Here is a 26,278-nt window from a genome sequence, read left to right as displayed (position 1 = left end):
TAAGGGTCTAGAACAGCCCATCTGTCTCCTCTTCTTCCTTCAAAGTCCCCCCACACTCTTAATGGTCTAGAACAGTCCAGCGGTCTCCTCGTCTTCCTTCAAAGTCCCACACACTCTCTTATGGGTCTAGAACAGCCCATCTGTCTCCTCTTCTTCCTTCAAAGTCCCCCCACACTCTTAATGGTCTAGAACAGTCCAGCTGTCTCCTCTTCTTCCTTCAAAGTCCCACACACACTCTTAAGGGTCTAGAACAGTCCAGGTGTCTCCTCTTCTTCCTTCAAAGTCCCACACACACTCTTAAGGGTCTAGAACAGTACGGCGGTCTCCTCTTCTTCCTTCAAAGTCCCACACACACTATTAAGGGTCTAGAACAGTCCAGCTGTCTCCTCTTCTTCCATCAAAGTCCCACGCACACTCTTAAGGGTCTAGAACAGTCCAGCTGTCTCCTCTTCTTCCTTCAAAGTCCCCCCACACTCTTAATGGTCTAGAACAGTCCAGCTGTCTCCTCTTCTTCCTTCAAAGTCCCACACACTCTCTTATGGGTCTAGAACAGCCCATCTGTCTCCTCTTCTTCCTTCAAAGTCCCCCCACACTCTTAATGGTCTAGAACAGTCCAGCTGTCTCCTCTTCTTCCTTCAAAGTCCCACATACTCTCTTATGGGTCTAGAACAGCCCATCTGTCTCCTCTTCTTCCTTCAAAGTCCCACACACACTCTTAAGGGTCTAGAACAGTCCAGGTGTCTCCTCTTCTTCCTTCAAAGTCCCACACACACTCTTAAGGGTCTAGAACAGTACAGCGGTCTCCTCTTCTTCCTTCAAAGTCCCACACACACTCTTAAGGGTCTAGAACAGTCCAGCTGTCTCCTCTTCTTCCTTCAAAGTCCCACGCACACTCTTAAGGGTCTAGAACAGTCCAGCTGTCTCCTCTTCTTCCTTCAAAGTCCCACACACACTCTTAAGGGTCTAGAACAGTCCATCTGTCTCTTCTTTTTCCTTCAAAGTCCCACACACACTCTTAAGGGTCTAGAACAGTCCAGCTGTCTCCTCTTCTTCCTTCAAAGTCCCACGCACACTCTTAAGGGTCTAGAACAGTCCAGCTGTCTCCTCTTCTTCCTTCAAAGTCCCCCCACACTCTTAATGGTCTAGAACAGTCCAGCTGTCTCCTCTTCTTCCTTCAAAGTCCCACACACTCTCTTATGGGTCTAGAACAGCCCATCTGTCTCCTCTTCTTCCTTCAAAGTCCCCCCACACTCTTAATGGTCTAGAACAGTCCAGCTGTCTCCTCTTCTTCCTTCAAAGTCCCACACACTCTCTTATGGGTCTAGAACAGCCCATCTGTCTCCTCTTCTTCCTTCAAAGTCCCACGCACACTCTTAAGGGTCTAGAACAGTCCATCTGTCTCTTCTTCTTCCTTCAAAGTCCCACACACACTCTTAAGGGTCTAGAACAGTCCAGCTGTCTCCTCTTCTTCCTTCAAAGTCCCACGCACACTCTTAAGGGTCTAGAACAGTCCAGCTGTCTCCTCTTCTTCCTTCAAAGTCCCCCCACACTCTTAATGGTCTAGAACAGTCCAGCTGTCTCCTCTTCTTCCTTCAAAGTCCCACACACTCTCTTATGGGTCTAGAACAGCCCATCTGTCTCCTCTTCTTCCTTCAAAGTCCCCCCACACTCTTAATGGTCTAGAACAGTCCAGCTGTCTCCTCTTCTTCCTTCAAAGTCCCACACACTCTCTTATGGGTCTAGAACAGCCCATCTGTCTCCTCTTCTTCCTTCAAAGTCCCACGCACACTCTTATGGGTCTAGAACAGCCCATCTGTCTCCTCTTCTTCCTTCAAAGTCCCCCCACACTCTTAATGGTCTAGAACAGTCCAGCTGTCTCCTCCTCTTCCTTCAAAGTCCCACACACACTCTTAAGGGTCTAGAACAGTCCAGGTGTCTCCTCTTCTTCCTTCAAAGTCCCACACACACTCTTAAGGGTCTAGAACAGTACAGCGGTCTCCTCTTCTTCCTTCAAAGGCCCACACACACTCTTAAGGGTCTAGAACAGTCCAGCTGTCTCCTCTTCTTCCTTCAAAGTCCCACGCACACTCTTAAGGGTCTAGAGCAGTCCATCTGTCTCTTCTTCTTCCTTCAAAGTCCCACACACACTCTTAAGGGTCTAGAACAGTCCAGGTGTCTCCTCTTCTTCCTTCAAAGTCCCATACACACTCTTAAGGGTCTAGAACAGCCCATCTGTCTCTTCTTCTTCCTTCAAAGTCCCACACACACTCTTAAGGGTCTAGAACAGTCCATCTGTCTCCTCTTCTTCCTTCAAAGTCCCACACACTCTCTTATGGGTCTAGAACAGCCCATCTGTCTCCTCTTCTTCCTTCAAAGTCCCCCCACACTCTTAATGGTCTAGAACAGTCCAGCTGTCTCCTCTTCTTCCTTCAAAGTCCCACACACACTCTTAAGGGTCTAGAACAGTCCAGGTGTCTCCTCTTCTTCCTTCAAAGTCCCACACACACTCTTAAGGGTCTAGAACAGTACAGCGGTCTCCTCTTCTTCCTTCAAAGTCCCACACACACTATTAAGGGTCTAGAACAGTCCAGCTGTCTCCTCTTCTTCCTTCAAAGTCCCACACACACTCTTAAGGGTCTAGAACAGTCCATCTGTCTCTTCTTCTTCCTTCAAAGTCCCACACACACTCTTAAGGGTCTAGAACAGTCCAGCTGTCTCCTCTTCTTCCATCAAAGTCCCACGCACACTCTTAAGGGTCTAGAACAGTCCAGCTGTCTCCTCTTCTTCCTTCAAAGTCCCCCCACACTCTTAATGGTCTAGAACAGTCCAGCTGTCTCCTCTTCTTCCTTCAAAGTCCCACACACTCTCTTATGGGTCTAGAACAGCCCATCTGTCTCCTCTTCTTCCTTCAAAGTCCCCCCACACTCTTAATGGTCTAGAACAGTCCAGCTGTCTCCTCTTCTTCCTTCAAAGTCCCACACACTCTCTTATGGGTCTAGAACAGCCCATCTGTCTCCTCTTCTTCCTTCAAAGTCCCACACACACTCTTAAGGGTCTAGAACAGTCCAGGTGTCTCCTCTTCTTCCTTCAAAGTCCCACACACACTCTTAAGGGTCTAGAACAGTACAGCGGTCTCCTCTTCTTCCTTCAAAGTCCCACACACACTCTTAAGGGTCTAGAACAGTCCAGCTGTCTCCTCTTCTTCCTTCAAAGTCCCACGCACACTCTTAAGGGTCTAGAACAGTCCAGCTGTCTCCTCTTCTTCCTTCAAAGTCCCACACACACTCTTAAGGGTCTAGAACAGTCCATCTGTCTCTTCTTTTTCCTTCAAAGTCCCACAAACACTCTTAAGGGTCTAGAACAGTCCAGCTGTCTCCTCTTCTTCCTTCAAAGTCCCACGCACACTCTTAAGGGTCTAGAACAGTCCAGCTGTCTCCTCTTCTTCCTTCAAAGTCCCCCCACACTCTTAATGGTCTAGAACAGTCCAGCTGTCTCCTCTTCTTCCTTCAAAGTCCCACACACTCTCTTATGGGTCTAGAACAGCCCATCTGTCTCCTCTTCTTCCTTCAAAGTCCCCCCACACTCTTAATGGTCTAGAACAGTCCAGCTGTCTCCTCTTCTTCCTTCAAAGTCCCACACACTCTCTTATGGGTCTAGAACAGCCCATCTGTCTCCTCTTCTTCCTTCAAAGTCCCACGCACACTCTTAAGGGTCTAGAACAGTCCATCTGTCTCTTCTTCTTCCTTCAAAGTCCCACACACACTCTTAAGGGTCTAGAACAGTCCAGCTGTCTCCTCTTCTTCCTTCAAAGTCCCACGCACACTCTTAAGGGTCTAGAACAGTCCAGCTGTCTCCTCTTCTTCCTTCAAAGTCCCCCCACACTCTTAATGGTCTAGAACAGTCCAGCTGTCTCCTCTTCTTCCTTCAAAGTCCCACACACTCTCTTATGGGTCTAGAACAGCCCATCTGTCTCCTCTTCTTCCTTCAAAGTCCCCCCACACTCTTAATGGTCTAGAACAGTCCAGCTGTCTCCTCTTCTTCCTTCAAAGTCCCACACACTCTCTTATGGGTCTAGAACAGCCCATCTGTCTCCTCTTCTTCCTTCAAAGTCCCACGCACACTCTTATGGGTCTAGAACAGCCCATCTGTCTCCTCTTCTTCCTTCAAAGTCCCCCCACACTCTTAATGGTCTAGAACAGTCCAGCTGTCTCCTCCTCTTCCTTCAAAGTCCCACACACACTCTTAAGGGTCTAGAACAGTCCAGGTGTCTCCTCTTCTTCCTTCAAAGTCCCACACACACTCTTAAGGGTCTAGAACAGTACAGCGGTCTCCTCTTCTTCCTTCAAAGGCCCACACACACTCTTAAGGGTCTAGAACAGTCCAGCTGTCTCCTCTTCTTCCTTCAAAGTCCCACGCACACTCTTAAGGGTCTAGAGCAGTCCATCTGTCTCTTCTTCTTCCTTCAAAGTCCCACACACACTCTTAAGGGTCTAGAACAGTCCAGGTGTCTCCTCTTCTTCCTTCAAAGTCCCATACACACTCTTAAGGGTCTAGAACAGTCCAGCTGTCTCCTCTTCTTCCTTCAAAGTCCCACGCACACTCTTAAGGGTCTAGAACAGTCCAGGTGTCTCCTCTTCTTCCTTCAAAGTCCCACACACACTCTTAAGGGTCTAGAACAGTCCATCGGTCTCTTCTTCTTCCTTCAAAGTCCCACACACACTCTTAAGGGTCTAGAACAGTCCATCTGTCTCCTTTTCTTCCTTCAAAGTCCCACGCACATTCTTAAGGGTCTATAACAGTCCAGCTGTCTCCTCTTATCCCTGTAAAGTCCCACGCACACTCTTAAAGGTCTAGAACAGTCCAGCTGTCTCCTCTTCTTCCTTCAAAGTCCCACGCACACTCTTAAGTGTCTAGAACAGTCCAGCTGTCTCCTCTTACCCCTGTAAAGTCCCACACACACTCTTAAGGGCCTAGAACAGTCCATCTGTCTCCTCTTCTTCCTTCAAAGTCCCACACACACTCCCAAGGGCCTAGAACAGTCCAGTGCCTCTGGCCTAGGTGAAGTCCAAGCATCAGCCATCCCTCGTATATTACTCAGTCCAAGCATCAGCCATCCCTCGTATGTTACTCAGACGTGGCACTGATTAGGCGTAGGTTCCGTCCTCGCGCCAGCAATCCCTCACAAGTTACTCTGGCAACCTTCAATGTTCCACAGGCAGTGCTGGTGCAAGGCTTTCACAGGGACTAGGAGGGGGGCAGCCCTTTCACTCTGAGAAACGCCTCTGCCCCACTCATGTTCACACTCACAGGTACCTGGGGTCAAAGTCTGCAATGTTCCGCAGACAGTGCGGGTTGGCCACAAGATGGTCCAGCTCGGTCTGGATTTCACGGAACTTGGGCCTCCTGGTCCGGTCTCGGGCCCAGCACCTCTTCATCAGATCGTACAAGATGGAGGGGGCGTCCACAGGAGGGGGCAGGCGGTACCCATCCTCGATGCTCTTCATCACCTGTCAAGGATGAAGAGGAGTCAGGCCGGTGGGGAGGAAAGGTCTCAGCAGACAGGAGTCACAACAACCGTCCTTACCCAATGTGACAAGAAATGAGCATCACCACAAAGCAACAGAAGTGAGCAGTCTACAGGTCACTGACAGGAAGTGACATCACCACAGACCAACAGAAGTGAGCAGTCTACAGGTCACTGACAGGAAGTGACATCACCACAAACCAACAGAAGTGAGCAATCATATAAGTATGCATAATGCAGGTAGCGTAATAATAAGCGCATTACAAACAAATACAACAATCATGACATTCATAAAATATAGTATAAATGTACAGCAGATATTTATAGAAACATACGCTAGATTAAAAAAGTACGAACACCTCTAGACATATAGATCAACTAATCACAACTGTTTCTCATTCTCATAATGGCTTTCAAAAAGCTAACTACATTAAAAAGGATGTCTCCCGGGAGTAGTTGTAGGGACGTTAGAGCAAGATGTACTTGAGAAAAGTTTCCTGTTTTAGTATCAGATTAATAGAAGCCTTCCTTGGGACTACATACAAGTTGCGAAACATTGTAACGTGAAGGTGTTCTGTGGAGACGTGCTGTCGCAGCCAGGGTGCAAGTGTCTGTCCCCTATTCCTGCCCAGGGGAAGAGCTAGCAGAAAGTGCCGTAAATCCAATCTGAATCTCGTGAACAAAAAACGGCCATATGTGCTCGTGGTAGATAGTATGTTAGCATTGACCTTACGCACAGGGATGTGATCTCCCTGGTGATAGAATGTTCCTGTTTGAATGTAAAAAGTGGTTATAGATTCCGACTGGAACATTCTAGTACGCATCGATTCGTGCAGGTTGAACAAAGACATTTGGGTGGATTCTCATCCCATACCACGTATTGACGATGTCAAAGTTTGCAGGTGCCAAGTATTTCTCGAAAATTGATTGGTCATCGGCGCATCATCAGGTGGAATTGGACAGCGGGTGTAAACAACTCGCGGCGTTTGTCTCTCCTGTTGGGACATTTCAGTTTAGGAGGATGCCGTTTGGGCATGCCGCGGCCGCCTCAGCTTTTCAGCGCATGATGGAGAAAGTGTTGGAGGGTGTAGAGGATAGTGTCGGTTTTCAGGATGACATTTTGGTTGCAGGCAACTGCACGGCTTTACATGACATACATCTGAGAGAGGTTTTGGACTGGCTTCAGGAAAAACGTAGTGTTGCGAATAAACACAAATCCCCAATTTCATTGCAAAGATGGTTCGCATGAGGGAGCTGTTGAAGAGGAAGATCCTGTTTGTATGGAGTTGCTATTAGGAAGGGACGCCTGTAACAAGTACCTTCCTAATACTGAATGGCAAACCCATTTTGCGAATCGGTAATAAGTTATCGAATTGCAAAATGGGTTTGGGTACATAGGAAAATGCATTTTTTTTCCAGTCGCAAACAGACGGATTCTGCAAACCGGGCTGTTTGTGGACCAAAAAAACCTACGTACATGTGGCCCCAAGTTATTGAACTAGAATGGCCCAGCGCAAATGTGACATCTGGGGCACTGAGACATCCAGGGTAAATCACAACACTCACCACTGATCGTGGCCAGTAATCGTGGCTCGCCCCATGGCCTTGAGACCCTCACGGGTTATGAGCCGCACTTTACAAATCCCTGATTGATCGATTGAACTCTTGCAAGCATCAGCTTCTATCTCTCCCACTGATTCTCCGCACAGCTCAGTACTCTTTGGTGAGCACATTGCATGTGAATAACTCCACAGAGGCGTGGCAGGTTATTGGGTTAAGAGTCCACGCTTGCATCTTGGAGTGAAACTACCCTGCAGGGGTACTAGTCAATGTCTCCTTCTTTGGGCGAGTCTACGCTGCGTGGATAGGTTACACCAGAGTCTGCGTGGCTACAGTTCACTCCTCTTAGAGGCTTTACATCTATTCATAGTATCCTGGGCTGCTGCAGACTGCCCCGTTGTTGGAGGAGGTAAGGTTGCGGTTGCCTTACATTAAGGGCTTTGTGTAACTTTAGGGCTATCTGGTTGAATCAAGAGAAATGCATGCAGATGGGTAAAGTCATCGAACACTCATCAGGATGGGATAGAATTGGCATTTGACGGCCATCAGCATTATGATCCGGGATAGGCCAGTGGGAGTCTATATTAGCGCCAGGAATGTGGTGGCCTCAGCAATACCAGAAAGTCCAGTTGTTGGTTTGCAAATCTAAATAGTCCCCGGGTACAAGGGGAGCCGCTGCCAGAGACACGCCTGGCCCCTAGTGCAGAGAGCAGAGTTGCTAAGAGCTTAGGTCCACACAGACACTCCTCCTTGCCCTGCAGTCACTCCAGGGAGGGGCGATGCTGTTCCACAGACACATCCCTCACCAGCACATTGATACTATTGAAGATGAAGGTGTATTACAGCGCAAGGCGGGGGAAGCGCCAACCACGTCACTTCCCTGAATGTCTATGACCCAGATTTCCTTGATTCTTGGTGTAAAGATAACTAGACGCCCAAACCCTTTTCTGGGGAGGGGAGTTCAATACACAAGAGGCCCCCTCACTTGGTGATCCTAAGCCATCTGCTGTTAACTTATAGCTGCAAGAAAAACACTGTCCAGCCTTATGCAGATATGCACGGTTTGACAGAAACACACTGGCCCCTCCCCTCAAAGGATACCCAATTCTCCCCTCCTGCTTTCAGAGAGTGGACTGTTCCATACTGATCTCTCCCCTCAAAGGATACCCACGTCTTCCCTCCTGGTCCCAGAGAGTGGACTGATCCATACTGGGCCCTCCCCCCAAAAGTTACACAATTCTTACCTCCTAGTTTCAGAGAGTGGATGGCTCCAAACTGGCCCCTCCCCCCAAAGGATACCCACTTCTTCCCTCCTGGTCCCAGAGAGTGGACTGATCCATACTGGGCCCTCCCCCCAAAAGTTACACAATTCTTACCTCCTGCTTCCAGAGAGTGGACTGATCCATACTGGGCCCTCCCCTCAAAGGATACCCACGTCTTCCCTCCTGGTCCCAGAGAGTGGACTGATCCATACTGGGCCCTCCCCCCAAAAGTTACACAATTCTTACCTCCTAGTTTCAGAGAGTGGATGGCTCCAAACTGGCCCCTCCCCCCAAAGGATACCCACTTCTTCCCTCCTGGTCCCAGAGAGTGGACTGATCCATACTGGGCCCTCCCCCCAAAAGTTACACAATTCTTACCTCCTGCTTCCAGAGAGTGGACTGATCCATACTGGGCCCTCCCCTCAAAGGATACCCACGTCTTCCCTCCTGGTCCCAGAGAGTGGACTGATCCATACTGGGCCCTCCCCCCAAAAGTTACACAATTCTTACCTCCTAGTTTCAGAGAGTGGACTGCTCCAAACTGGCCCCTCCCCCCAAAGGATACCCACTTCTTCCCTCCTGGTCCCAGAGAGTGGACTGCTCCACACTGGCCACAGAATGATACATTTACCCACATTTCAGAAAGTGGTCAGCGAAAAACTCGCCCCTCCCCCAGAACTGTGCCCCTTCCTTACCTCCTGGTTGCTCAGGTCCCCGTAGGGTTTGTCCCCGTAGCAGAGAACCTCCCACATGACGATGCCAAAGCTCCAGACATCACTGGCGGAGGTGAAGATACGCTGGGCGATCGCTTCCGGGGCCGTCCATCGGATGGGGATCTTGCCCCCCTGTGATTCAAAAGTGAACTTATCAGATGAGGTACTAGTCCCACACCCACTCTGCATTCTCCTATTAACACATGAGGTACCAGTCCACACCACCCTCTGCATTTTCCTATTAACACATGAGATACCAGCTCCGCCCCCCTGCATTCTCCTATTAACACGAGATACCAGTCCCGCCCCCCTGCATTCTCCTATTAACACATGAGGTACCAGTCCCGCCCCCTCTGCATTCTCCTATTAACACATGAGATACCAGTCCCGCCCCCCTCTGCATTCTCCTATTAACACATGAGGTACCAGTCCCGCCCCCCTCTGCATCCTCCTATTAACACAAGAGATACCAGTTCCGCCCCCTCTGCATTCTCCTATTAACACATGAGGTACCAGTCCCACATCCCACCCCCCCCTCTGCATTCTGCTACTAATACTGTAAATGACCCCCTTCTCTGCAACCACTTCTCGCCTCAAACCTTTGTCTCGACTGCCCTCTTCTCCTCAGCACCCCCTGACTTCCAGACCTGGATCCTAAGCTTTTGCCTTTGCCACCAGGCTGACATCCTGCTCCAGTTGTTCATGGTTCTCCCATCTTGGCACCCCACTGATGGGCCCCCCACCCACGTACCAAGGACTAGGCCTGCAATGCAGTGGTCCTGGTCAGTGCTTAATATGGGCAAGAATGATGCTGTGTCCAAAGCTCTGCTCAGAAGCCTGCAGCCGGCACAATTAAATGTCAGCGGGCCGAGCTGCTTAGTCTTAAATCCACCTCTTTAATCCACTGCCAGACACCCCCTCCCCCCGCTCACTTTATCTTACACTTGCAAGCTCCTCTTTCTCACTTTGGGATGGTTTTCCGTGTTTTCCATCCTCCATTTTTCCCTTTGTATGTTTTTCCCTCTCTTGCTCTCTGGAAATTGTAATTGTATATATATAGCCCCTACCACCCCTGGTGAGGCGTCTAAGCACTTTTCATCAAGTAGCACGCTACTCCGGAACACAAAAAGGATTAGTGGTGGATTAGTATATGGAAATATAAGTTAATTTGAGTGGAGGACATGCGAGTCTGTTAGTTGGATTGAGTAGGATAATGGAGTGGCAGCAGAGGGAAGAGTCTAGAAAGAGTTATTTGGGAGATCCTAGTAGTAAGATGAGGTTTGGGGTGACATGGAGGAGGGGGGAGACTAGAAGGGGACAACGGAGATCATAGTCAAGGAAAATGAGCTTTGGGATGAGTCAAAGGAGGGGTTCACGAGGGAAGAATTTAGAGAGAGTTGTTTTAAGAGGTCACAATAGTAAATTGAGGTCTGGTTTGAGCCAAGGGGGGACAGAGGGGGGAAGAGTCCAGAAAGGGTTATTTTGGGTATACAGTAGTAGAATGGGGTTTGAGATGGGTCAGAGAGTGGGGGTAGAGGATATATTGAGAGAGGTACAGGGTGGGACAGAGTAGTGCATTTGAGAGAGTCAAAGTTTTTCTTAAAATTATTATTTGTTCTACCGCAGGAGTTAAGCAAACAAACAGTGGCATAACCACGCAGAAAGGGTACAAATGTATAAGGAAGACGACACAGAGAGACTCAAAGTTGTGTTTCATAAACCCAGACCTTCAACTGCTGCACTTGAAGCCAATTCATCTGTGCATTTTATAACTATTTTTTTTAATTTTAATTGTATCTTTTCCTCAACAGTGAAGCACCTGTAGAAAAAATAGCCATGACAATATTTACAAAGGGGAGTGACATTGACTATGAGCACTGGTACACAAGGCCTGCGACCCGTGCCCTCAGGCGGCACTCCGGTCCTCCCGGAGAGAGGGGTGCTCCAGGTCTGGTACTCTCTAAGGGGATCGAAGGGAGACCTAGCGGTCGGGATGGGACCCGTGTGAAACAGATGGTAGAGGCGCTGCTACGGGTACTGCACAGATTTCTCTTGCAGGGGTTAGATGTCCCACGGCCAGATAAAAAAAAGCACAAGGGTTCCTGTCCAAAGCAGCCAGTTCTCTGCCCGGAGCCAGGGGCCGCTCATGTCAGGAGCCCTCTATCAGATGAGGGAAAATAAGTGCCAGTACTCATAAATGAGTCCTGGTGGCTCCCACTGCCAACCACCGGCTTAAATTAAGCACTGGTCCTGTTCAGACCTTAGGAATCCCCTTCTTACGCACCTCCACATCTCATGGCATTTCCTTTATCTCCAAGAGCTTTCCTTTCCTCCTTAAGCCGCCTGCCTCTCATTCCCATCTTCTCTTGGCATAAGGACTGCCCTTCCCCAGCACACATTGATATCCGACTCCAACCTCGGTGTTTGAACGGGTGAATACGATGTCAATGGCTGCCTTCATGTGTGCAGGCCCGACAACGGCAATACCAATAAATGCAATATCAACGTATGCCATAACCTGTTGCTCGCACGACCATGCCAGTACCCGTCAATGCAATGTTAATGTATGTCGTAACCTGCACCCGCACAGTAGCGCCGACACCGGCAATAACGACGATATCAGTGTATGACATAATCCATGCTAAAATGAGGATACTGTTACTAGTAACAACAATGCTGATGTATGTTATGACTTATGCAAACTTAACCGTGTCACTACCAGTAAGAACAATGTCAATGTTCGCTATGACAACTGTACGCATAATGTTAAGGATGTCGATAGAAATGATACCAGTGAAGGCCGAATTATGTTCCGAAGTTCCAATGAACTCCTATCATTGCTTTCGGATTGACCCAAGGTGGCCTCCCCATTGACCCCACGTCAGAGGTATGTGGTTAGGCAGGTCCTGCGACTCACACCCATGCGTATCGAATATCAAGTCACAGGTGGGGTCTCTCTTGACCTAAAGACAAACGTGCGCCCAGGGAAAGCGCTGATCGATCCCACAGATAGATAGTTGCAACACAAACAGGTCTGAGAAAATTGGCTCCAATAAAGAACGTTTGGCCTAAGGCTCACATTCCCAAAAATACCACAAAGCTACATACCACATGTAGATAGAAACACTCAACCAATCAGGACACAGCAGACACACCATATGTAGATATCACATGCTCCTCATGCAGGTCATCTGGATACATACACACTGGTCCACACTAGCTCTCTCCGAGTTCGACAGCCATCTGTGTCCTTATCAGATATCCACATTCATTGATTTATCAATGAGATACTTTTTTAGAATGTAGAAAATTGCTTTATTGTACCTCACGAGATGTATATAACAGCCCCCAAAACTTTGTATGCTGACTTTGAGCAGACACACTCTGACAAGTCTCTCCCGGGCAAACCGTTTAATTAATCCAACTTGTTCCTGTTCTGCTAAACACCTCTTCTCTTTTCATTTATTTTAGGTAAACTCATATTCGATTGGAAATATTATGACCCGCTTGCCGCCTGGCCTGATGAACTGGGAACACCGCCTAAAGTATCAAAGGAAGTAAGAGACCTCGGAATGACCATCGACTCCAAGTTGTCGATGAATGCCCAAGTGGACAAACTAGCAAGATCAAGCTTTGTCACTATAAAAACGCTGCGACAAATTTTGCCTCATTTGGGATTTCCACACAAGGTCCATCTCCCTTGTTCTGTCCAAACAAGATTACGCCAATAGCCTCTACCACAGATCACCTTTAACGACCATGAAAAGACTACAACGGATTCAGAACTCGGCTGCCAGACTACTCTTGCATATCAAACCACGATACCACATCTTACGTGCCTTGAAAGCCCTGCATTGGTTACCGGTTGCCAGAAGATCCACGTTCAAGCTGCTTTGTATCACCCACAAAGCAATACATGGAGTGGGACCGCTCTTCATCAGGAATAAAATCACCAAACACATTCATCAAAGGAACCTCTGCTCTAGAGTGGCACCTCTCCTCAAAATCCCAAGATACAAGAAAAAAAACATGGGTGGCACATCCTTCTCTGTTCAAGCAGCCAAACTATGGAACTCTTTACCCCCCAACATAAGATCCACCGACAACCACGCTATCTTCAGAAAACCACTCAAGAATTGGCTCTTCCCCACATAAGCACAGTACGCAAAGAGAAATTTACAGCATACCCCTCTGTATATAAGCATTTATTTTCACTATAGATATGTACCTATCTTTGTATAAACATATAAAATAATTATGTTAAAAAAAAATCATCTTTGGTCTACATGTACATACTTCCATTGTGCATCTATGTACCTTCCATGTACTTGGATCTGTGTGTCTGTTACTTTTCTCCTGAAAAAGCAAATCCAATGCACCATCCTATGTCTCATCCTGTGCCTCCATCAATGTCTTTAATCTATATATACTTACCTCCTTGATGCATCTATATACTTTAAATGTACTTAAGGATCTATATATTTATCACTTTCTTCTAATTTAGCATTTCCAATGCAGTATTCTATTTTTCAGCCAATACTTCTCTCAATATATCCTCTACATTCACTCTCTCTTTTATCCCAAACCCCATACCACTACTATGATCCCCAAAATAACCCTTTCTAGACTCTCTCCTACTCCATCCCTCCTTGCGCCATCTGACACCTCTTTTATTATACTGATCCCCAAAACAAACCTTTCTACACTCTCCCCTCTGACTCTTCCCCTCCACAACCTCTTTTTACTCACCGAAAAGCCTCCTCCTACTGCTATGACCTATAAAAATGAAATCCTTCACTCTCCTGTCCCTCCACCATCCTTTTCAATCAAAATAACAGAATAAAATGTTCACTTCTCAAATTCAATATTCCACTATACTAATTCACCACTAATCCTTTATGGGTTCCGGATTAGTGTGCTACTCGCCAATAAAGAGCTTCAACAACCCAACAGGGTTACAAGCGCTATAAAAATGCAAAACTTTTTACCTTTTCCACCCCTCCCCAACCCTCCTCAATCCAAATAACTGACTAATATCCACCACTCAAATTACTTTCATATTTCACCATACTAATTCACCACTAATCCTTTATGGGTTTACGGAGTAGCGTGCTTCAACACCCCATCAGGGGTAACAAGCGCTATATAAATATAAACCTTTTTTCCTCGTCTATGCTTCTGCTATCCTTCCGAATCCAAATAACTGACTAACCTATCCACCACTTTATACTTACTTCCATATTTCACTATACTAATTCAACACTAATCCTCTATGGGTCCCGGAGTAGCGCGCTACTCGCCGAAAAAGCACTTCAACGCCTCGTCAGGCGTAGTAAGCGCTATACAAATGCAAGTACAATACAATACAATACAATACAATACACTATCCAAGCAACCTTAGGAGGCCTCTCCCACTCCAACCTCAGGAAGCCTCTCCCACTCCAACCTCAGGAAGCCTCTCCCACTCCAACCTCAGGAGGCCTCTCCCACTCCAACATCAGGAGGCCTCTCCCACTCCAACATCGGGAGGCCTCTCCCACTCCAACATCAGGAGGCCTCTCCCACTCCATCAGGAGGCCTCTCCCACTCCAAGCTCTGAAGGCCTCTTTCACTCCAACCTCAAGAGACCTTTCTCACTCCAACATCAGGAGGCCTCTCCCACTCCAAGCTCAGGAGGCCTCTTTCACTCCAACCTCAAGAGACCTTTCCCACTCCAAGATCAGGAGGCCTCTCCCACTCCAACATCAGGAGGCCTCTCCCACTTCAACATCGGGAGGCCTCTCCCACTCCAACATCAGGAGGCCTCTCCCACTCTAACATTCAGGAGGCCTCTCCCACTCCAACCTCAGGAGGCCTCTCCCACTCCAACCTCAGGAGGCCTCTCCCACTCCAACCTCAGGAGGCCTCTCCCACTCCAACATCAGGAGACCTCTCCCACTCCAACATCGGGAGGCCTCTCCCTCTCCAACCTCAGGAGGCCTCTCCCACTCCAAGCTCAGGAGGCCTCTCCCACTCCAAGCTCAGGAGGCCTCTCCCACTCCAACATCAGGAGGCCTCTCCCACTCCAACATCAGGAGGCCTCTCCCACTCCAACATCGGGAGGCCTCTCCCACTCCAACCTCAAGAGACCTTTCCCACTCCAACCTCAGGAGGCCTCTCCCACTCCAACCTCAGGAGGCCTCTCCCACTCCAACCTCAGGAGGCCTCTCCCACTCCAACCTCAAGAGGCCTCTCCCACTCCAACATCAGGAGGCCTCTCCCACTCCAACATCAGGAGACCTCTCCCACTCCAACATCGGGAGGCCTCTCCCTCTCCAACCTCAGGAGGCCTCTCCCACTCCAAGCTCAGGAAGCCTCTCCCACTCAAAGCTCAGGAGGCCTCTCCCACTCCAACATCAGGAGGCCTCTCCCACTCCAACATCAGGAGGCCTCTCCCACTCCAACATCAGGAGGCCTCTCCCACTCCAACATCAGGAGGCCTCTCCCACTCCAACATCGGGAGGCCTCTCCCACTCCAACCTCAAGAGACCTTTCCCACTCCAACATCGGGAGGCCTCTCCCACTCCAACATCAGGAGGCCTCTCCCATTCCAACTTCAGGAGGCCTCTCCTACTCCAACATCAGGAGACCTCTCCCACTCCAACATCGGGAGGCCTCTCCCACTCCAACATCAGGAGGCCTCTCCCACTCCAACATCAGGAGGCCTCTCCCACTCCAACCTCAGGAGGCCTCTCCCACTCCAACATCAGGAGGCCTCTCCCACTCCAACATCAGGAGGCCTCTCCCACTCCAACCTCAGAAGGCCTCTCCTTAAAATTCTGATGAGCCTCCGTCCAATGCCGCACACGCCCCTTCCTTGGCCTCAGCACTTTCCTTGAATTTGCCAGTGCTCTGGTTCCCTAGCACCTTTCTCCATGGTGTGCTGCATTGCCTGGTGCTCTCCCTCCTTAATGCCGCTGCAGTGCCATGTTTTCCAGCATATTCCACCCTCTTGCTCTCTTTACCTTAGCACTACCATGTGACCCATCCACCCTTGCCTATAGAGATCCCCATCCCCGTGGAATCCTTACTCTGGTTTCATAGGTGCCTTCAATGTCGTTCTCCAGGATTCGAGAAAGGCCAAAGTCCGAGACCTTGCAGAGAAGCTTGTGGGTCACCAGGATGTTGCGGGCGGCCAGGTCCCGGTGCACGTAGTGCCGGTCGGACAGGTACCGCATGCCAGCAGCGATGCCTTGGAGCATCCCCACCAGCTGTATACAGCTGAACTTATCTTCATTTTGCTAGTGGGTCGAAAAAAACAGATTGTCAGAGGTGGCAACTCCACGACTGGTAGAGGCCTTGGCACTGACCAGGGGCTGGCGTCACTACTCACCCTGAGGAAGGCATCCAGAGCGCCGTTCTCCATGAACTCTGTGATGATCATCATTGGCTTCTCTGGGGAGAGAGAAAGAAATGTAGGTTGTCACTGTAAAGGGAACTCCTAGAACACAAGAACAGAAGTCCTGAACCATGCCAAAAGACGTCCTGAACACACAGAAAGAAGTCCTACAAAACACAAAGAACCGTCCTGCAACACATAAAGAGAAATCATAGAACACACCAAGAGGAACCCTATGACACACCAAGAGAAGTCCAGGAAAACACCAAGAGAAACCCTATAACACACCAAGAGAAGTCCAGGAACATGCCACACGAATTCCTACAACACACAAAGAGCAGTACTACAACACAGAAAGAGAAGCCCTAGAAAACACCAAGAGCGTTCCAGGAACATACCAATAGAAACCCTAGAATACACCAAGAGAAACCCTAGACCACACCAAGAGAAATACAGGAACACGCCAAAAGAATTTCTAGAACATACCAAGAACATTCCAGGAAACACCAAAAGAATTCCTAAAACACACCAAGAATAGCCCTTCAACACATAAAGAAGTCCTAGAACACACAAAGAGCAGTCCTACAACTCAGAAAGAGAAGCCCTAGAACACACAGAGAGACGTCCTAAAACACAGAAAACCTCCCTGCAACACAGAAAGATGTCCTACTGCACACAAAGACAAATCCTAGAGTGCATAAGGAAAGTCAAGACAAGTCCTACAACAGAAAAAAGCCCTACAGCACAAAAAGTGCAGTACAACAACACACCAAGCAAAACCCCTAGAACCGACCAAGAGAAACCCTAGAACACGTCAAGAGAAGTCCAGGAACATATCAAGAGAAACCCCAGAACACATCAAGAGAAGTCCAGGAACACACCAAGAGAAACTCTAGAACACACCAAGAGAAGCCCTAAAACACACCAAGAGAATTCCTACAACACACCAAAAGAAACCCTACAACACACCAAGAAAAGCCCTTCAACACATAAAGAAGTCCTAGAACACACAAAGAGCAGTCCTACAACTCAGAAAGAGAAGCCCTAGAACACACAGAGAGACGTCCTAAAACACAGAAAACCTCCCTGCAACACAGAAAGATGTCCTACTGCACACAAAGACAAATCCTAGAGTGCATAAGGAAAGTCAAGACAAGTCCTACAACAGAAAAAAGCCCTACAGCACAAAAAGTGCAGTACAACAACACACCAAGCAAAACCCCTAGAACCGACCAAGAGAAACCCTAGAACACGTCAAGAGAAGTCCAGGAACATATCAAGAGAAACCCCAGAACACATCAAGAGAAGTCCAGGAACACACCAAGAGAAACTCTAGAACACACCAAGAGAAGCCCTAAAACACACCAAGAGAATTCCTACAACACACCAAAAGAAACCCTACAACACACCAAGAAAAGTCCAGAAATACACCACAACAAACCCTAGAACACACCAAGAGAAGTCCAGGAATACACCAAGAGAAACCCTAGAACATACCAAGAGAAGTCCAGGATTACACCAAGAGAAACCCTAGAACACATCAAGAGAAACCCTAGAAAACACCAGTAGGAGCCCAGCAACACACCAAGAAAAGTCCAGGAACACACCAAGTGAAACCCTAGAACACACCAAGAGAAACCCTAGAACACACCAAGAGAAACCCTAGAAAACACCAGTAGGAGCCCAGCAACACACCAAAAAAAGTCCAGGAACACACCAAGAAAAGTCCAGGAACACACCAAGTGAAACCCTAGAACACACCAAGAGAAACCGTTGAACACACCAAGAAAAGTCCAGGAACACACCAAGAGAAACCCAAGAACACACCAAGCGAAGTCGAGGTATACACCAAGAGAAACCCTAGAACACACCAGGAGAAGCCCAGGAACACACCAAGAGAAACCCTGGAACACACCAAGAAAAGTCCAGGAACACGCCAAGAGAAACCCTAGAACACACCAAGAGAAGTCTAGGTACACACCAAAAGAAACTTAGAGCACACCAAGAGAAGCCCTAGAACACACCAAGCAAAGTCCAGGAACACACCAAGAAAAACCTTAGACCACACCAAGAGAAGTCCAGGAACACACTAAGAGAAACCCTAGAATACACCAAGAGAAGTACAGGAACACACCAAGAGAAACCCTAGAACACAGCAAGAGAAATCCAGGAACACAGTAAGAAAAGTTGTAGAACAGACTGTGAGAAGCTGGCCTGGCATATGCTGGGCACTAGTTATAGTGGCCACCTTGCACCAGTCCAATTCGACTCTTATGGTAGATAGGTTTAAGACAACCTTTTAAAGAAAGCTATCCTAGTGGTAGCTGTGGAGAGCAGCCTTCAGGCTAAGTCTCTGAGGAATGTAAAGCAGCTTGTTTGACCTTATAATCTCTTGAATTACCAAATGAAAAGGACACCACACAGGTATATATATCAAATATATATGTATTTATTTCTAGGTACACTCTACTAATCTCTTTATGAGATTAGAACCCAGATACACATTCAAATGTCAACAGTTCTCAATAAATTAAGCACAAATATGGCTGGAGCCCTATGGGCGTACCAGACCATATACTAAAAAAATGGGTTAACAAAGTCGACTTGCAAAATGACAAAGCCTAGGGCCTTGGGAATCGCTGGGGCTTCACTACTGCAGTGTTAGCAGGTAAGTAATCAGCCCACAGGAGATGCGTGCAGTGTCTAAACACAGCAGCGGGTTTCCTATAGGTTACAATGGAGCAAGTCGCGGTTTGTATTTTCAAGTTTTAGGGCACTTCGAAGAAGTCAACAAGCAAGCCACTTACAAGGTAAGTATTTCGAGGGCCAACACACACTTGGGCACCAGAGTGCACGAGTTACCTCACCCACGGAAGCCGGGTGCATAGGTGTCTTTTGGTATCAGGTCGCGATGCTGTTTTCAATGGAGACCAATGAAGACTTGCTGCTTGAGACGACTGAAGAGGTGTCCGCTGGAATCCGAAGATGGACTGAAGATGAAGAGCACCTGAAAATTGAGGGGACAGTGTTCAAAGTCACTTGCCAGTGACCGGTGGCCCGCAGGATAGATGACCACAGCTGTCGCGTCTCTTCAGGTCGCTGATGTCGTTTTGTCTCTTCGCTCACGTGGTCCAGGAGGGGCCGATGAAGACCAGCAGCTGGATTCGGAGTGTCCCACGACGTCTGCAGCTGATGATGGTGTCGGCAAACGGATTGGAGCCAACAAGCCTTGGCAACTGCAAGTCTCGTGTGGACTGAAGATAGTCGGTGATGCAGACCAGCAAGGTCTGATGGACTTACCCAGCGAGGGTAAGTGAGGACAGGCCCGGAGCAACCAGGAGAGCCCTTGAAGTCGATTAGAAAGTCTTCGTAGGAGTCACTAGCCAACGGGCAAGTAACCGCGAAGACGCCTTCACAGGAAAAGTTTCACAGGAGCCCACGGTCACTCGGGATGGGGTAGGCCACTGATTTTTGAAACAAGACCTGCTAGGGATTTGGGCCACAAATGGTCCAAAGCACAAGTTCGTAGAACATTGTTTAGGGTTTGCACTCGAAATCAGTGCACGGTTCCCAGGTATTGCTGTTCCTCGTCACTCGTGGGGTCCAGAAGCCACAGCTTCGCTGGAGACTCAAAATGGCTGTCGAGAGGTCAGGAAATCCACTTCTGGGGATGCAGGGACTTCGGACTCCAGCGGGAGCGGTGAAGTTTGCAACCGTTGATTGAAGTTATTGGTGCCTGCCAAGCAGGGGAGTCACTCCTTGACTCCAAGGGAGATTCTTCAGTCTTCCAGAGATAGTGGAACGTCGAAGGGCCAGGATTCTTCTTTGTAGAGCGTCGTCCAGGGTAATCTGAATTGCATTGGCAATGCTTGCTATCTTATAGTGAAGATAGGGGAGGGACTAGCTCTATGACCACTCCTCTAGGAGGGTCAGGGTAGTGGGTGGTTACACCCAATTCCCTTTGTCCAGTTTCGCGCCAGAGCAGGGGCAGGTAGCCCCTGAACCGGTTTGAGCTGGCATATGCACAGAGAAGCCTACTGCTCCCCCAGTGCAGGACTTCAAAGCACTCTAAGAGTGCACCCACCCAGTTCCAATACACTAAATCCTGTCTGGGAGGTGGTGACACCTCCCTGTGACAGGATGCCTTTTGTTGGGCTTCCTCCACTGCGAGTTTCGGTCAGCAGCAGGAGGGCAGCCCAGTGTTTGTGCTGGTGGCATCCATTTTGTGGTGCCAGGGCTCTTGGAGATTTCTACCGTTTAGTACAGTGGGTACATGTCATCCCCTCTAGAAGGGTGGGATCATACTCCCACACCAGTTACTGGTGTGGGGGTATGATTCCAAGTTGTTTGACACCAAACACGACATGTTTTGACGCAGTAATTCCAAAGTTAGCATTTACCGCGAGGTTATAATGCACTTAAGAGTATATGGTTTAACCGCATCCACAAACAGCAGCAGAGAATAGACTCTGCCAGCTGCAGAGGGGTCCTGCTCATGCAGAATCACCCCCTCACATAGTAAACCAAGCACCCTGCCCTCAGGATTGATAGGGCCTGCAACAGGGGTGGCTGATACGTTTATATGTGTGTGTATGGTGAGATATAGGAACCTATACCTCAGTGAGGAGTGCTAACACTACCTCACACAGGCTGCAGTAGCAGACCTGTGGTGTCAGATTGAGAATGCTTCCCAGGGGTGGCATAATACATGCTGCAGCCCCTGGTAGGCCTGTGAAGTACCAATGCCCTTGGTACCTAAGGAACCATATACTCAGGGCTCATAAGGTACCACAGTATCCAATCACTAGTGCATCTAATATGCACACCAATCATTTAAGGGAATAAGCAGATAGGCTGGGGTCCTGGATAGCAGGATCCCAGCCAGACTAGTCAAAAACCATTCAAACACCAGGAAAAAAGTGGGGGCAACCATCTAGTCAGATTCCACCTTCCTACACAGACCAATATATACGTCGTAGAACACAGCGGGAGAAACCCTAAATCACATTGAGAGAAGTGCAACACCACACAAAGGGATGTCCTGGAAAACACACATTATAGATTTGTGGAGTGCAAGATTGAATGTTGAACAAACACTAGGAGGCAGGAAAGGGCTTGTAAGAAAGAAGGACTCTCGCAGGGCATGACTCTAGGGCTCAGTTTAATTAAAGATATTCAGAGTTCTCGGAGGCTGAAAGCACTTCAGAGATTCGCCAAACTGTCCTTATTGCCACCGGACCTTGCCCTAAATAAAAAGGTGAGTTGGTTTGGGCTCCAGGTAGAACCAGAGACCAGTAGCATAAAGAGGCAGCTGCTATTTCACAATAAAAAATCAGAAATTAGACTCTTCTACTAAAATCCTGAATTCAAGACACAGAAGAACACGTAGCCAGATCAGGTCTGGAGATTCAGGGCAGTAGGTGAAAGCTCTCTCCTCTGGAGCCTGAGGCAGCTGCATAAGAATGGTCTGCTTCGATAATTGCTGCAGTCCTTTCTCCCGCTCTCTTGGAACCTGGAGTAGATGGCAAGTCCTGAGCAGTCTATATCACTATGTACTGCTGACTCCGCTTCTCGCTGTCCCAGGACTCCTGTCCTGTCTGCCCTTTGTCAGGTGTGCAGAACTGGGCGGTGGCAGTGTCTGGTTGTTTCTCCTCACTGTTCAAGGACAAGCGGCAGGTTCAGAGTACTGGGTAGTATCACTACGTGGCACTGTCCTTTCTTCACACCATCCCAGGTCTGGCATTCGGTGAGTATAACTGGGTAATGTCAATGTCTGGTTATTTCTTCTCACTGTCTCTTACATCCTGGCACTCTGTTGTGTGGAAACATGGTGGTGATCGGGGTAGCCCTGAGTCGCCTTCATCAAGGTTACTTCCTACTGCAGAGCATGGGTAGACGTCCAGTGAGGTCTCAGAGCAGTAAAGTGACCTCTTAGCTCCGATGGCAGCGCTTCCGCAAGTTGGCATAATCTACTTCCACAACGGCAGAAGCATGTAGGTTTGGCTACAGACTCTTTGAGCTGTCTGAGGAACCCATCTCATCTCTTTTTCAAGAAGTAGTAGAGATAGTGTAGGCGATGTGTCACTCCTCTTTGGCCACGGGCATGCATGTGTTTTTATGATTTGCTCTTGCTTGGATGGGCTATCGTCCAAGGTCGCGGCATTTCTTGGGAGTTGCATTCGCTTTACTGATGAGGAATAAAGTGTTTTTTGTGGGATTGCAGATGCAACATGGCACAATGCTCGTAAGTTAGAGCCAGGGTATGTTCTTTCATCTATTTACTTCGCTGACTGTCAGGAAGCCAGGACGAACCTGCCACTCTTTTCAATTCCTGCGCGTGGAGGATGGAGGTGCCACTCATTTTGATTCCTGCCCGTGGAGGTGATGGGTCAAGCCAGCTCTCTCTGGATGTCTTGCAGTCCAGGGAAAGCCAGCAATCACCACAGGGGTCCAGTGCTGAGTGGACAGAAGCCGTGGGTGCATGGAGGATGCACTGGGCAGCAGTGCACCAGATCTGAACTAGGATTCTTCACCGGCTGACTTCTTGCATGCTCCAGAGGGATGGCGGCCATCCTAGATTATTGGGTGTAAGCGGCCATCTTAGATTATTGGGTATAAACGGTCATCTTAGATTATTGGGTATAAATATAAGCGGCCATCTTAGATTATTGAGTGTAAACGGCCATTTTAGATTGTTGGGTATAAGCGGCCATTTAAGATTATTGGGTATAAGTGGCCATTTTAGATTAGTGGATATAAGCGGCCATCTTAGATCCTTGGGTATAAGCGGCCATCTTAGATTATTGGGTATAAACGGCGATTTTAGATTATTGGGTATAAATATAAGCGGCCATTTTAGATAATTGGGTGTAAGCGGCCATTTTAGATTGTTGGGCATAAGCGGCCCTCTTAGATTATTGGGTATAAGCGGCCATTTTAGATTAGTGGGTAAAAGCGGCCATTTTAGATAATTGGGTATAAGTGGCCATCTTAGATTATTGAGTATAAGCTGTCATTTTAGATTGCTGTGTATAAGCGGTCATCTTAGATTATTGGGGATAAGTAGCCATTTTAGATTATTTGGTAAAAGCGGCCATTTTATATAATTGGGGATAAGCAGCCATTTTAGATTAGTTGTTATAGCGTCCATCCTAGATTATTGGGTATAACCGGCCATTTTAGACTATTAGGAATAAATGTCCATTTTAGGTTATTGGGAATATGTGGCCACTTTAGATTATTGGGTATAAACGGTCATCTTAAATCATTGAGTATAAGCATCCATTTTAGATTATTGGGTATACGCAGCCATTTTAGACTATTGGGCATAAGCGGCCATCCTAGATTATGGAGTATAATCAGCCATTTTAGACTATTAGGAACAAGCGGCCATCTTAGAATATTTGGTATAAGCGGTCATCTTAAATTATTCAGTATAAGCGTCCATTTTAGACTATTGGGTATAAGCGGCCATTTTAGGTTATTGAGTATAAGCGGCCATTTTAGATTATGGAGTATAAGCATCCATTTTAGACTATTGGGTATAAGCGGCCATCTTAGGTTATTGTGTATAAGCGGCCATTTTAGATTATGGAGTATAAGCGTCCATTTTAGACTATTGGGTATAAGGAGCCATCTTAGATTATTGGGTATAAGTGGCCATTTTAGATTATTGAGTATAAGCGTCCATCTTAGATTAGGTTGACAGTGTCATGCTACAGCGCTGCAGCAGCAGGGACAAATTTGAGCTATTCTTGAATGCTTGGGGACTCGTATCGATGATCACAATTTCATGAATAAGTTTAAGGAATTTGAGTAGAGGCTGTGATTCATTTTCACATGTGTCGAGTGATGGCACTTGATGGCGTTATAATAAATAAAGAGACATATATATGCCACCTTTGAGATACTAATTGTTTATAAATTTAGTTTGCAGGGATTACCAGGTTCATATCGAACTACAGATAAGTGGTTACGCGAAGACAGAATTCAGGTATATCTACTGACAATGAATTGAAGTTACTGTGAGTTCTCTGTATGAAAGAGCACTTACATTATTTATTTCTCTTTTAGACACTCACTCCATGATGCAGACCTCACTGACTGGCTGAGTGACTGGGCAGAAGTGGCGGTCCTCTTGTATCTCGGTTTTCTCTTATACTATACCCCTTTCCCGGTTTCTACCACTGGTTCTCGTATTTGCGTATACGTGGTCATTGGTGGAAGGTAGAATACAGCATTGCTCCAATTGATTCAATGCATAAGGGTGGTGGCAATCTGACATTGATTTATGACTTCTTCCTAACGAAGTGTGTGCTGTTTGGATACCTTAGCCTGTCATAAAGACGTACTGCTATTTAGTAACTTCCCTTGCACGTTCAATTGTTTTACTTTGCCATCAGGAGGATGTTTGCAGAGTAAAGATTTGTGCATACATATTGTCAAGATGCAATGACAACACTGGCCTGTGTCGGGACGTACCTACCATGTAACCCTTTATTGTTTTCGCCATTTAAGTTCACTACTTACAAAGCAAGCGTCATCCTCTGACCCCTATTCATAGCTCACTTCTTTGTGGTTGTGGCTTCTCTCTGCCGGTGCACTCTGTTATGCAAAGGGCTGACTCCCAGTTTCCTCGTTATATCTCAAGATATTGCATAGTTATGGGGTTTTTGCGGGTGTGGAGGTGTGTGACTTTCTCTAAGCCGCCAATGCTTGATTCCATCAGTAGACATAGCACGAGGCGGTCCTGGCAGGTGGGTTTGGTTAAGGACATCTGCACCTCAGCAACCCCCCTAGCAGGCACCCGATGTAGGGTTCAACTCCACACTAATACCGTCTGAGCAATGGGACAAACGGCAGCCATGAAAGGGTTTCCACAGAGTGGTCCATGAAGGAGCAGCTACATATGTTTGCATGTGTAGAAATGTTTCTGAAGTGCAGCCCTACGGTGCACTGACTGAATACGTTTCTTCGCAAGCAGGAAGAACGTTGTACAAAGAGACATGTATCAATGCCTGACGGTGCGATGTTTAGGGCACCCAATTACACACAAGTCACCTTTCCTTCTAGGCCAACCTGCTTCATCAGGAACTGAAGTCTAGAAAGAGAAGCTGGTGCATGAATCAGAATATTCGACAAACTCTGGAGACTGCAAAGGAAAGAAGTCACAGTTTTGTGGGTTGAGGGTACAGCCAATCAGAGGTTAAACTTCACCAAGGGTCCGCCTTCTCTGCAGAGCAAGGGAGTCAGCGGAGGACAGGGGGAGGGACTGAGAGACAGATGTGGGCAAGGAGGCAGCAGGAAGAGTGGAGCACAGAGGCAGGAGGGTGAGGCATGAGAGTGAGTCAGGAGAGGCTGAAGGCAGGGGAGCAGGAGAGAGAGTGAAGCCTGGAGGCAAGAGAGTGAGGCAGGGGGCAAGAGAGTGAGACAGGGAAGCAGGAGATAAAGTGAAGCCTAGCGGCAGGAGAGTGAGGCAGGGGAGGGAGAAGGCAGGGAAGCAGGAGAGAGAGTGAATCCTGGAAGCAGGAGACAAGAGAGAGTAAGGCAGGAGGCAAGAGAGTGAGGCAGGGGGCAAGAGAGTGAGGCAGGGGGCAAGAGAGAGTGAGGCAGGAGGCAAGAGAGAGTGAGGCAGGAGGCAAGAGAGAGTGAGGCAGGAGGCAAGAGAGAATGAAGCCTGGAGGCAGGAGACAAGAGAGAGTGAGGAAGGAGGCAGGAGAGTGAATCAGGAGATGCAGAAGGCAGGGAAGAAGGAGAGAGAGTGAAGGCTGGGGGCATGAGAGTGAGTCAGGACAGGCAGGAGGCAAGAGAGAGTGAGGCATGAAGGCATGAGAGTGAGTCT

At 48.0% G+C, this 26,278-nt stretch overlaps 1 protein-coding gene across 1 annotated transcript in view; it reads right to left on the bottom strand.

Annotated features, from left to right (window-relative positions):
• EPHA1 (EPH receptor A1) overlaps positions 1–26,278 on the bottom strand; it is a 271,028-nt gene that overhangs the window by 34,688 nt on the left and 210,062 nt on the right. Inside the window, exons 12-15 of the mRNA XM_085620345.1 lie at positions 16,432–16,493; positions 16,130–16,339; positions 9,042–9,191; positions 5,314–5,507 (exon numbers count right to left, since the gene is read on the bottom strand). Coding sequence (XP_085476471.1) covers positions 5,314–5,507; positions 9,042–9,191; positions 16,130–16,339; positions 16,432–16,493 — 616 coding nt within the window. The remainder of the gene's footprint in view (positions 1–5,313; positions 5,508–9,041; positions 9,192–16,129; positions 16,340–16,431; positions 16,494–26,278) is intronic.

Source organism: Triturus cristatus, chromosome 7, assembly GCF_964204655.1.
Source record: "Triturus cristatus chromosome 7, aTriCri1.1, whole genome shotgun sequence".
In the NCBI taxonomy this organism is placed as follows: Eukaryota; Metazoa; Chordata; class Amphibia; order Caudata; family Salamandridae; genus Triturus; species Triturus cristatus.
The sequence above is the reverse complement of the archived record's forward strand: the minus strand, read 5'-3'. Positions and strand labels throughout refer to the sequence as shown.